Source organism: Pyxicephalus adspersus, chromosome 1 (assembly GCF_032062135.1).
Source record: "Pyxicephalus adspersus chromosome 1, UCB_Pads_2.0, whole genome shotgun sequence".
NCBI lineage: Eukaryota > Metazoa > Chordata > Amphibia > Anura > Pyxicephalidae > Pyxicephalus > Pyxicephalus adspersus.
The window spans coordinates 72,881,657-72,895,941 of record NC_092858.1 but is presented as its reverse complement, the minus strand read 5'-3'; the positions used below and the strand labels follow the sequence as shown (position 1 = coordinate 72,895,941).

General features: G+C 36.1%; 1 protein-coding gene across 7 annotated transcripts in view; it reads left to right on the top strand.

Moving 5' to 3' along the window:
• DMD (dystrophin) overlaps positions 1 to 14,285 on the top strand; it is a 721,719-nt gene that overhangs the window by 415,585 nt on the left and 291,849 nt on the right. For all 7 annotated transcript variants that reach the window (XM_072414251.1, XM_072414268.1, XM_072414235.1 and 4 more), the window contains one exon: positions 1,578 to 1,734. In XM_072414251.1, the coding sequence (XP_072270352.1) occupies positions 1,578 to 1,734 (157 nt within the window). The remainder of the gene's footprint in view (positions 1 to 1,577; positions 1,735 to 14,285) is intronic.

Genomic DNA, 14,285 nt, shown 5'->3' with positions numbered 1-14,285 from the left:
GGCACAGCAGCAAAATTGATAGCAGAATATTGTAGTATTGGGCAGTACATGGTCATAATCAGTTCATGCCAGATTATGTCACTATGCCAATTATGCTCCCCACACACTACAGGGCCTAAATGTTCCTTTTTGCCCAAGGTACCAAATAAAGAACTTTTACTGACCTTATCTTTTTCTCCCACAGTCTTCTGTCTTTAGTGCAATCAGTCCCCCAGATCATCCTCTCTAAGACACTCTGATTGGAAAAGGCAGGCCTGGTATCATCACTAAAGTGGAGGACCAAGTGTCCTGCGTTGTAAATGAGGACGGCAAAGGCCTACTCACAACCAGGAGTGTTGGAGAGAAGTAGATTTTGCTGGCTGCTGGGGAATGGGAAAAGGTATTCAAAAGTTCTTTTTGCTTGTACCGTAGGCAAAAGAACATTTTCCCCATATAGTACAGGAATAGTTCTCATATAGGAGTAGTTTTGTAATTTATGTTAGGTGAAGTGTTAACCTGGCAAGACCTTTTTTTGCTTCTTTAGGAAAGGGACATGTTTTACAAAAGAATTCAGATTTCATTATTCTACAAGAGTTTATTGTCATAGAACACATTTACATACATGCAAACCTAAAGAGAACTTACGTTATGAAAGCTCTACCCACAAAAGGGCAAGCAGAGAACCAATGACTACTCACCAAGGTAATTTTTTGTTCCATAGGTCATTCTACTCCTGGTTTCACTTCCTTTTTGGTCACTACCTGTAGCAAACAATTGGGAATTCACATGAGACAAGTGATAAATAGTGATGAGCGACCGAAGTTTTAAAATTCGATCTTGCGGCGAATCGAGTCGTTCTCGCTTACCGAACATGTAAGAGAGAATGGCCTGTGTAAATTCAGCCGTGGAGATCACATTTTTGGGGACCTGCAAGACCAATCTGCTCCGCTCCCCTGATTGCTCTTGCAGTCCTGTAGCATGTGTTCTTGGATAGAGATTTTCTATGACGCACAGAAGGATTCCCACGGCTGCATTGCAGTACTCTTCCTGTAATGATTTCCTCGATCTTGCGATGGGCCCGCAAAATCGGTTTACCGAAATTCAAGGAAAATCGAGGAAACTTTTGCGAGAATTTCAGAGGCATTCTCGCTGATCCCCAGCGATAAATAAAATACGAAAAACAAACACACTAGCACAATAAATATATATCATCATTTATTACATGCTTGATCCAGCTCTGTGATTGCAAAGATCAAAATGTTAGACCTGGAACCTTTGCCTTTAATGTCCGCCATCACGGCTTCCATACCCAGGTTTTCCTCTAATTGAGTAGTAGCTAATTTGCTCATATTTTGCTGTTTACATAATGTTCTTACTATCTGAACTATGTCTGCTAATTGCTATAATATATTGCTCATCATGGTAACAGTGCTTGTGAGGCTGCCTCTTTTCTTCAGCAATAAATTCTCATCAAAGAGCAGCTCACACATTAATTATTATTCCTCATCTAAAAGAGACTGGTATCAGTATGAGATGAGCTGTACATCTGCCATGATCTTTCTCCCCCTGACAATAATGTAATGCATAATGTCTTGTAGGTCTCATTTAGAAGCCAGCACAGAGCACTGGAAGCGATTACACATCTCTCTGCAGGAGCTTCTTGCATGGCTACAGCTTAAGAACGAAGAGCTAAAGCAGCAGGAGCCCGTTGGAGGGGATGTTCCTAAAGTGCAAAGCCAGATTGACACGCATCGGGTAGGAGGCTTTTATCATTGTTTTCTAGAGTAAAAACATTTCTTCAATGGAATAAGCAATAATACAATCACAGTTTCCACAGTAATCAACTGTTGGATGTAGTTGTTTATACTAAAACAACAATTTAAAAAATCAATGAATGTGGTTATATCAAAGGTGCTTTGCAAAAGGATACAGGGGCCCTTTTTATGAAGCCATATTGCAAAAGAAAAGTAGATATACTACCTGTGATAAGATCATGATCGTTATGTTGTTTTCTGAATGCGTTTTGGGAACTAGCATGAACCTGACTTTATATGAAATGTCATCAATGCTTAATGTATGATACTAACATAAAGCAGGATTAAACTCGTGGGTGGTGAGTTCTGCCATAATCACCAAGTATGCACAGCAGGCAGATTATTGCACATACATACCCATATCTAGCCATCCTGCTGTGATGACAAGTCCAGGATCCTGTCATTGCAGCACCTTCAGAAGGTGCCTTTCCATGGCGTTTGTCGGTGAAGGTGGTGATCCTCTTCTGCAGTTGGATGGTCATTGATGAGGTGACTCCGGCCACTGGCTCTGTTTACGGAACTGCTGTACATAGAGCCGAGCTCTACATTACATGGCGCATGTGCCGTACTGTGTGGAGCCTAAATAAAAAGCCACCAGGAGCCGGGGATTAATTTTTTTTCGAGTTTAGGTCTGCTTTAACACACAAATGCATACTAAATTAATGTTGTAAGCCTGTCATTTAGGTGAACACTTCTCATGAATCAGGTTGCATGGTTTAAATATTGTTTAAGGTATAAAGTGTGTTTTGGTTGCCATGAATATAAAAGCAATGTTGTAGATCACTCCTGTCTGATATAATGGCCCTGATTTATTAAAGTTCTCCAAGGCTGAAAAGGATACACTTTTATGAGTGAGGTTGGGTGATCCAGCAAACCTGGAAGCCCTGTACATTAAATAGGATGTATGGGTGTCTTTTTGTTTGCAAAGTTATGAGACAAGTTATAATCAGGTAAAAGTGCTTACTTTAATAATAAATGGTTGTTTCCATGTACATATATATTACAAACTATACATTGCAACATGGCTTTTAAGGCACAAACACATTCAATATCCTTTACGTGTGCATTCCAAAACATTAAAAAGACCATTGTGTTTCTCATATAATATTCCCTGCCTAATAATTGGACAGCAGGCCTTATGAAGTTGCAAAAAAATCTTTGTTTTAAAAGAAAAATAACTCTTTAATCATACATCAGGGAAAATATTAAATTCTCTTCTTTTGTTTAATATAAAGGTCTTTCAAGGTATGCTATGCATTTTATATTGAAAGTGAATTCACATATAATAAATCCAATGACAAATGGAGGGAGATGTAGCAAACATAATCCCTGTATTATTTGAATAAATCACAGTATTGTTTAATGTGAACATTTGTCTTAAGCTGTCAGACACATAAGTATTAATACCTTTTAAGTCAGTGCAGAGATAGGAGCCAGAAGGAGTTACTGAGTTTGAGTTATGCCTGTGCAATCCTATTTTATGAATAATGTTTGCAATAAGATAGCAGTTACTTACCTTAACAATTATTGTAAGCCAAGTGCACATTAGAAATAACATTTATAGGAGCCAATTTAAACTATTACTAAGTAGATTTATACTTTCAGGGTATACAGCAGAGGTTATCCATGATCAAGTTTACTCAGAATTCCATGCACCTTGATGGGAGGACTACTTCAACATGTAACACACACATACACACTTGTAAACATATATATATATATATATATTTGATACGGTGTTTAAGTATATACATATAGTAAATTTCTTCATAATAAACTGTGAGTTAATAGTCAATTTAGAAACTATAAAAAGTAACTGAAGCAAAACATATCTGTAAAAACATGTTTTCGGTACTCCCATTTTCTTCAAAACACATAAATGTTGCTTAGGTCTTAATCTTGAAAAATCTGCAGGTAAATTGACACGTCTGGCATTTTCAGTCTCCGGGGCCTCTTTCTGCCCCCACTGAGCCCTCATTCTACTTCTACGGCCCTCCATGCCAATTCAAGACTAAGCATTACAAGTCATCAGTATCAGCCATAAAGAGCTGCAAAGGAGCCAGGAGATTTCCATCACAAAAGTGGACCTTTTCTGCCTATTTGTCTTTTTTAGCAAGTAAGCATTGGAAAAAAAAATTTTTTACATCCAAAAAATAAATACCATCACTTAGCCATGCTCTCTCTCTTTTTAGTGCCATTGCTATGGAAGTGGAAGTCCATGAGCATTGCATGCTGGGGTAGTTCTGTTATGGTTTCCACCCATCTTCCTATTCCCTGTGACCATTAGTCTGTATCTACATGTACAAGCCATCTGTTGCAGGAGGAAGTTACGTGGTGTCAAGTGATAGGCACTATTATCAGAAATAGGAGAAGAGTTTTGCATTATTATTATTATGGCACTATTGGCACTGTACTTAGGATTAAGGAAGAATTTGCGTGGGGTCCAATGATCAGCACTGTTTTTGGTAGTGAGGGGGAAATTAAGAGGCAATAATCCACATTGTTATCAGGAGTAAGGAAGGAGATGAGCAGGATCAAGCTGGTAATGGATACAGACATTCATATAACAGGAAGGAGGGGGGGGGGGTCAGCATTATCCCGATGAAGGTGAACCTATTTGAAAGGTATTTAGCGAGGGTAAAGCTGCTTTTGTTTATTCTAACAACAGCAGGCTGGGTCCTTTTTAATTTAGCTTAGCTTTCAAACGGTCTCTGAACACTTCAATTATGGTATATTCTGTTCAAACTCTCCTAAATCTTAATCTCTCTGCATGTATAGATTTCTGTATGTTGAAGGAATGAATCAGAGATAATAAAATTTTGTTTCTAAAAGATTAGTTTTACCTAATTAGACCACAGCAATGGTGTGCACTGTTAGACCGTGGAGGGAATAATGGGCGAAGTACAGTACTTGGCCTAAAGAATTGATTCTGGTAAGGTATTCCTTAAAACCTCAAGTTACAGTTACAAGGCGATATTACACAGATGAATGCTCTTTTAAACTAAATCAATGTCAGGGTAAAACAAAATTAGCCAGTGTTTAGCAACACACAATACTGAAAGAAATATAATAATTTAATAAGAAAAACTATTAAATAAAAATCATCCTAAGTTTTGCAGTGACATAATCTCAGTAAAGTTCACTGATATCATACTTGTATGCTATTCACTCCCTGGCAACTACTTGTAGGGCAACATTGGGCATCTTCGTGGCTTTTCTTCAAGTCACTTGGGAGGGTGTGACAATACGGTCAAGTGGCTTCAATTTCCCTTCAGTTTTGTGGCTGCTGTACGGTCAAGCAACAGCAACACCTTTCAAGATAATTTTCCATTTTCTATGACCCTTGTATGATGTTAATTGTAGCTCAAGTTTATGGTTGGCGGCTGATGGCACCAGTTTCCTACTGTTAGAATATTTTCTTCTTACTTTACTATGACTTTTGGGGTATGATGTATTTCCTGGTAACAGACCTGAAAAATATATATGTACATGCAATTCTATGACACCATAACGCTTTTATGTGACACTAGGCACTATCTGGGTTATATTCACATTCATGCTCATAGCATGAGGTCACTAATTTTGCTGCTGTGGGAACACAAACAGTTCTCAATAGCTCTGCCTGTTTTTTTTAGCAATAGGCAATGATCAGTAAGATCACAATCTTTCCTAATACACAGTTGACTTCTTCATGACAGAAGAGGCAAAAGTTGCTCTGTGAGTGATCTTAGAAAACAATAGAGGGTTTTGTGTTAACCCCCTTCTGTTAGGATTGAAAAAAAATCCACAGAAACTGTTTTAGGATATTTGGCGTTTTGATTCAATCTTCAGAATAAGACATCACAGTGAGCAGAGAACAGAGGATCGTTGCTCTGTACATCTTTCTGGGCCATTATCGTGGCTTATTTCCTTTGTTGGGAGTAAAGGCCAGAACAAAATGATTGGCACTTTTCTTACTTAACGCTCCTGCAGCTGAAATAGATTTTGGATAGGATTTATACTGATTATAGGTTCAGTTCAAATTGTCTGTAAGACCAAGAAAGGGGAATTGCAGGGATTTGAAATGCATTTTCCTGCACAATGACACTACAGCACCTGATATAGGTCATACACTGAGCTTCTCTCACATAACCTTTTCAATTGCATCCTGTTTGTCTAAAGAAGTAGTTAATTTGTACAATTGCCTGACAAACTTATGAATTATACGTCTGGAAAATGTCAGGCTCAGTAGGGTTGGTGGAAAATGTATTTATGGAATAAATAAATTTTCCACCAACCCTAAATAACAAATAACAGTAGGGTTGGTGGAATATATTTATGGAATACACTTAATTTATTAAGTTTATTCCATGACTTATGTGAAATAATTTACTTCATCTGCACATCCAGCATGTGTGTGCTCTATAACATATAATAAAGTCAACTCAAAACATAAACTGACTATGATACATGATTTAAACTTTGCATTACCCCCTAGTTCCCTAATATCTTTAGTAGATAATGCAAATGGCAGTTGGCTGAATTTTACTGTATATAATACCATGGATTTACTTTATTAAGGTTCTGAAGCACATCTGAAAAGGTTCAATAGCTCAAGCATCAAGGCTATATGAAAAATTACATTTACATTTGCTTTACATTTGCATTCTTTATCAGTCCAATGCACAGATCTAGTTGGAAAAGTCATCATTTAGAAGAAGTGCCTACTATTGGACCAATTACGCTAAATTTGTCAAATCCATCAAAGTGTAAAACCTAGTATTATCCTTGTCCACTGATTAATTTTTTAGTTCTTTCAGGCTACATGAAGGGCCTCAATATTTATCTAAGCTAAGAATAAGCAGTACGCTATTTTAATACTTTCCCCCTCCTGTTGTTTTTTAACAGTCACATTTACAAACTCAGAGACCAGGAGAGAGACTGTACTTGCAAAGCTTACCTCTTTAAAGCCATTCCCATTTCAGACTATTGGGTTAGAGTTAGAAATGTATAAGTAAGGATGGTTAGGAGATGACAGTAGGATTGGAATCTGAAGAAGACCATAAAGAGAAAAAGGAAAGTCTAGAGATAGGGGAAGATTGCTTACAAAAGGTAAAGGCTTTATGATGTTATTTTATATTTTGTTCACATAAAATTATTAAAAGTGCATCAATTGACACTAGACAGGACCTCTGCTCTTCCTTTATTTCCCTCAGGTCCCATATGTTAAAGAAGAAACTTCATATATATAGACATTTATTTAGAGATATACATGGCCTGCATTTAAAGTAGCATTTTTTCAACAACTAAAAAGCAAGCTGTCAGGTTTCTTGTTTACGCCCATTTCTATCAATTACTCAGCTATTATTAAATCATCATAAAAGGAGGCTGGTCTGTCAAGACTATTCGTGCTTTTAATATGATGTATGGTTGCAGGAACTTGCAGACTGTATTTTTTTTTTTAATGTCTTATAGTGGTATCAAGAAAAAAGTATATATTTTGTAGAATACAAGTGAGTAAACTTGCCTTTAAAATAAAATACAAATTGTGGATATAAAACAAAAGGCTTATAAAAAATATATAGTAAAATATCATTTTACATAATTAAAGAATATGTAAACACGTATATGTAATAAAAAAAGTATGTAATAAAAAAGTGAAAAATGAATTTTGCTTCACATAAGCTAAAGTTCTTTTTGAGCTTTGCCTACTTACAGTTTAATTGGTGGCCGTAAATTCATTGAAGTTTTTCATATATTCTCTAGTTCTAACTTTGTACGGGATAAAGTTACTAATAGGAGTTTGTGGTACAACCCAAAGAACCCTGGATCACCCAGGTTCTCCCATGATAGTCTATTGTCCCTAGTCGTGGTTAGCTTTAATAATCCCAATGCTTCCTTGAATGATTTTTTTATTATATGTATCCAGTTTAGTTCACCCCAACCATGATACCATTTTGGTTTTTCTTATTTACTAGTGTTGATGTTCGAATTCGGGTTGTCCCTATATTCGACCCGAATATGGCTGTTCGAATTCGGGTAGACCCGACCCGAATTTTGCTGCATTCGACAATTTTTTTTTTTTTCTAAATTTTTTTTGTATGTGTTTTTTATTTTTCAGTGATTGTGCATGTTTCTGCGGTACACTTTCTCCTTTACATGTCCCTCCCTGCATCGTTCAAATGATTGTATCTAGTGTGTGGACGCTGTTGGTGGATTATATATGAACAATCATATTGTTACAGCATGTACGGATTGTGCACAATATGATTGTTTAAGTATAATCGTGCATAATCGTTGATCAGTCGTAATCATTCATTTTCTAACAATAATTATTGGAAGTGTGTACCTAGCTTTAGCCTAAAATTGATGTGACAGGTGCTCTTTAATCTTCATGTAAAGCACAGGGATATGTAATAGTGTTATGTATCTTTTTATAATGTATCTTTTTATGTATCCTTTTACAAAGTATCTCTTTACAATGTATCTTTTTATGTATCCTTTTATAATGTATCTTTTTACATCTGTTTGGAGGCTGTAGAAGCTCTACACAGTGCTGAAAAAAAACCCGAATTTTTCTCCCATTGACTTTAATGGGATTCGAATTCGACCACCCGAATTTTTTTGCTATATTCGGCCGAATAGCTGTCGAATCGAATAGTGAGCTATTCGACCAACACTACAGGTAATGCTGAAAAAGGGAGAGGGGTTTATCTAAACAAGTTTGTTAGGCGACAGAATGCTTTGGGTTGGATTGACTCGGAGACTCTGTCTCTTATTGAGTGGAAGGAAAAACAAATCTGTAAAAACATTTGATTCAACAGTCTTTGCTCGGTAGCATTGCTCTGAATTTACATCTTGGGCTACGTACACAAGTCAGATGATTTTCGTCTGATTCTCACTTCAGGGCTAGTATCGGATGAGAATCTGACATGTGTACAGCAGCTGTCCGACGTCTTTCATGGATTCGTCCTGTCTGATCCACAAATGACTAAAGAACGCAAGGCAAGTCAAGGGGAGAAAGTGAAGCGGGATGCCGCTCGCTCGTTAGCCCCCCTTCCCTCTCCATAGAGCAGAATGGTGCTGTATGTACAGCGCTCCTTCATGCATCTTTCAGTCTTTTGTCATGAAAGATTCTTTCCAACGACACAAATCTAACGTGTGTAGATAGCCTTACTTAGACAAAAACCTTTAAAACAAAAACAGCAATGGACTACAGGCAGATACAACACAAAGAATGTCGTTTAAGTTAAAAAAAAAGAGCTGTAGTTGGGTTTTAGGTAAATTAGTTTAGGTTTTGTTTAGGTAAATTAGTTTAGGTTTCTGTGCCAAAACTGTAAAGGTTCCTAAGATGGGAATGGAGCAGAAAATCCTACGTAGTACATTGATAATTCATGTGAGGTTCTGCTGCTGTGTTTGGTTCTCTACAGATAGGATTTAGAATCTTCTGATTCATATTGCTTTAGGCAATTCTGGAGTGCAGGAGACAAAGTGTAGAAAACAGCAGCACACAACTCCCACCATTTGGCTGCCCTGCAGCCTTCAGCAGGTCTGGGGAGTAATTAGAGATGCTCCAGGTTGAAAAGAATGCATGTAATCATGCCACAGCCATGCACAGGAGGAAACCAGGCAATGTGCCAAGTAATTCTGCTGTGAGAAGTTGCTCATTTTCTTAAAAGTACATATTTTATTAGATGTACTTAATATTACTTAGACCCAAAGTTTGAATAAGTGTATTGGAAAATTGATCTGTAAGTTTAGCAGCAGATATCGTATTGGGATGCATACTTATACCACTTGGTATTTTCTTTTGGTAATTTAAATCAGTAGTGTACAAAAAGTGTTGTAATGGAACATTTTGATTACTTAACAAAAACAATACATTCTGAAACAAAGGAATAATGTTCATCTTTAACGATTATGTTTGGTAAAATACACAGTAGTACTAAATTCACGCAACAAATCCTTTCTTTGCAAATTTCAATATTTTTTAAAACTGCTCACAAGCACCTTGTCTCTGATAATCTCCAGCCAAAAGAAGACACTAGATACTTTAATAAGCAGTTTGTCCAAGTTTTTTTTTGTTGCAGAAAGTTACTTATATGCACCCACTCTGCCGATGCTTTTTACCTTCCCTGCTGAGGCCAAATGATAGAATCAGCGGAAAGGTTTTGGGTTTTGTGATTTTGGAATGAGTAAAACTTTTTCAGGACACTCTTCTTCCTGTAGTGGAGATAGTTGTTTCTGTATGATGAACTAATAAATTTAGTTATGCATTCTCCTGTGAGCAAAAGATATCCTGACAATGCACTCTTATAGGTCCCAAGGGTATTGGGTTCACAGGACATAGGTTAATACCTTTTTGTAATGGAGAGGGAGCGTTTTTTTAATTGTAATATTTTGGAAGAATAATAACCCTTGTTGCTCTTGCTGATAGTAGTTGGAACTAAATATAAAGGCTGGCTGATTACAAAATGGTATTTAAGCAACACTCTGGTCAAAAATGATATTAGTTTTGCATAGAACATGGAACAATTTAATGTCTGGCCAGAGAAAGAGAACATTTACGACAGTAACACTGCCTGTGTCTTCTTTAATAGGCTCTTCCTATAAAAAAAAAAAAACCTTAATTATTCCTATATTAAGTAGAATTCACTTTTGTAGGGATTACGGATTTGGTGGAATACTTTTATAGTGGGCTTTGGAACCCTGTAGCAACAGTATCAGTTTTTTTCACATCAGTTTCAATCTCTTGAATCACTTCAGCTATGCCTATTTCGTGTACAGATGCTGGAGTTTTATTCTGGCATATCATGATATCCTACACTGAGCTGTGAATGCAGTTAAAATTCTGTTGTCTTAGTTGGGGTGCCATTTTAGAAAAAATGCACTTCTGGAATTTGTTTGACATTTTATTTCATCATAATATTTATTTCATCATAATATTTTATGTTGGACAATATTTCATCATCATATTGTATACAAAGATCAAACAAAAACCTGAATGGTACTGCAACACCCTAAAGTACTCAACATACCACAGTGCACCTGATCGCAAAACAGTGCCTTGGGATTTACATTTACTCTAAACATTGATATATGCTGTTTTAAAGTAAAATTCATAAAATTCTTAAAAGAAAAAATCACACAAAACTATGCTTCAGTTTTAAATAGAACAAGTAAAGAAATTGCGCATAGCATATTTATAAATAAGCAAAAATGTTGATGTTTTCTATGACAGATAATGGTAAAAAAAAAAAATAGAACCCTTGGAGTTACATCATTTTAAAAAATATTTATTGTAATTTTCAAAGAAAATAAAAGAGTTTGTATTAAATAATTAAGCAATCATTTTCAGCTTTCCTATAGTTTTTTTGGTTTTTAATTTAGAAATATTTGCTGTTTGAGACCATTAATGAACAGCTAGTTTAAGATCTTAAATGACCTACTCAATATACATTATTAAAGCCTAGGACAGAATGCCATTATGGCTCCCGCACATATGACAAATAGAAAGACTTAAATAAAGTAGTTTACTTGTTCATTTGTCAGCTCATATATTATGCATGTTCGATTTTCTCAGCAGGACCCGCAAACTGTGGGAGAAGTTCAAGAATTCAATAAAATTAGCTTAGAATCGTTAGCTGTAAATTAGACATTCATTTAGGCTAATTCTGTTATCAATGTTGGTCTGCCTCCCTTTGGCGTGGTTTTGTCGGTGCTTGTTTGATAAATTAATTTTATTTCCTGGGAGATATAAAATGTCTAAAAAATTCATTTTTGGAGTTAAATGCCAGCCACTCCAAATCTAATACTAATAATACAAAATACTAATTTTAAAAGCTGAGAGGAAGCTAATGAATCCCTGGTGAAATAATATCTTTTGTTCAAGGGTGGTGCAATTAAGACATACTTTTATTAAACTTCCATCAGTCCTCGCTGCACATTACTGAAACTTTTTACTTTTATTCCTTAAAGTCATATTTTTATTTCCTAAGGAAACATAACTCTTCCAGAAAAAAAACATAAATTAAATATATATGTAGTATTTAGTTGTTTTACAAGACAGACTTCACATCACATCCTGTCTTTTTCACAAAAACATTGGATTATAAAAGTAACCAACTTTTTTTATTCTTACATGGTTTGAGTGTTTTCTACACCTCTCTTCATGGGGAGCACTAAAACATTTGTTTCAGGAGCTTTAATGTTTAATATTTAATACATTTAATAGGGGTTGCAAATGAAAGACAGAAACAATCAATGTCACAGGAAGAGAAAAGGACCCTGCCCAGAAAAGCTTACAATCTAACATCTAAAAAAATACAGCCTAGTTCTTCCATATATTCCATAAAATGAAATTAAATGAAAAACCTCAGTTGCACTCAACTTCTGTGTCATGCGGTTGAGATCATTTGAGGTTGCAGATTGCTGTGATTCAATAATTTCAGGAAATTGATAGATCGTTCTCAGTCCTCCAGCAGGTATTACAGCCACTTTCAACCAATATCCAACTATGGTAAACTGTGGTTCAAGAACATTGCATTTAAGTTGATGGGGCGGCCAGAAACAACATGTTGTGTTCAGCAACTTCCTCTGCAATCCATTGCAACTGCCTGCACAAAGCAGTTCCCAACTGTTCCTATTCAGTTGAGGGAGAGTGGTTGAGCCTTCAGCAGACCACTGCACTGCACTGCAGGTCTGAAATTAGATTTAGATTCTGATTCAGTGTAATCCAGCACTAACACTGACCAATGTATATATTTAGAAGAACTTTCCTGCATGCTTTGCTAACAAATGTGAATACATTTACAGCACTTCCTCTTTATTCACCACTAATGGTTATATTTTAGTTGGCTTAAAAAAAATTACATCTTATTTTATACATTACTATATGATTAGCCAGAAGTAAACACCTCCTTTATCTTCTGTAACATGCAAATATGTGCAGTTGCAGGGCCTTTGCAGCTTGTTTTTACATCTATTGCCTTGTAAAGTATTCATAATCAAAGCTACCTTTTGGAAAACCTACTTCCAGATGTTAATTGATTGATCAGTTCAGATGCACATGCTGGGTATTTGGAGATAGAAAAATTATGTTATCTGTTAATTGGTCGATATCTGTTGTATTCAACTTGTCTACATATTCAGCATTGCATTATCCACTTTTTTATTTTGTACATTATATAGTTTATATCTGATCTTATTGTAGCCCTGTGTTCTGAATGTCAGGGGTCATAGCCTGCATATTATTAATGAGAACACTGTTCACATGCAGCAGTGATAAAATGGTGGGTGGACATGTACAAAAGGGACATAGTTAGTTTCTGTATGAAGAAACGTCATTACTGAAGTGTGTTTGGACAGCACAAATATAGCTCTATACATCCCTTACTAACAAATGTAACAATGCAGAAACTTATACTAACAATTGAAACAACTAATAAAAAACGCTTTTCAAGCAAAGCTTTCTTTAGTAAAAAAAGTGAGACTGATATCGCTGACTTTGGTAAATACTAATTTTCTGGCTGTCACTAACAACAATATGTTAATAATCATTTCTGGCTTTACAGTTACAATCTGTACATTTGTTTCATTTAATTAAATATACTAAATCAAGCCATATATGTTCCAGCCTGATAACCAAGTAACTTGGATTCAGTAATCAAACCACCATATACTATCTTGTAATATGTTTGTAACGTGCGTTAAAGCTGTACTTACACATACACCCTAAATTTTACAACCACACCTGTAACCTGGCATGCAGCCAGGGAAGGGAGTGCATGGAGCATTCCTGTACATTATCAGCCCACTTGCCATTCAACATTGGATGTACCTTGCAAGGGGAAAGTGTTCAATCAAATTAAATCTCTCCCAAAGTGACTTGTACCAATCTCTCCGCGAAAAGATGGGAGCAATATGGGGGACCTATCGTATACTAGATATCAATCTCCTCCCTGGAAAACGCATATTGGATGCATTACTATCTATTATCGTTTCCACAAACAGTAAAAGGAACCAAGAAAATGATACCCACAGCATATAAGATGCAAATCAGACACATTGGTGAGAAAATTAAGATGTAAAGCAGAAAGAGAGGTACATAGAATAGCAGAGTGGTATACATTGGGGTCCACCTTACACTTTCATGTTGCTATTATGTATCATGTCTGTCTCTGCAACCCACTACAATCTTTTTTGGTTAACTTTGTTCCACTACAGGTATGATCCTGAAAAATGAATGCAATGTAGTTTTCTAGAAAATAAGAACGAATCATTAGGCTTGGAGTTCACCCTACCTTCTTCTTCACCAGTGTTTTTTTTTTCAGGGGACCACTTTGCCTCAATCTCTATCTACTACCTGTTCACTTGACCCTATTCTGCCTGATCTACTCCATGCCCATTCTTCCACCCTGACCCTGCCCTAACCAAAAATTCAACCTCTCCCTTTCGACTGGTATTGTCCCCTCTGCTTTCAAACATACTATTATTCTCCCTATCATGAAGAAA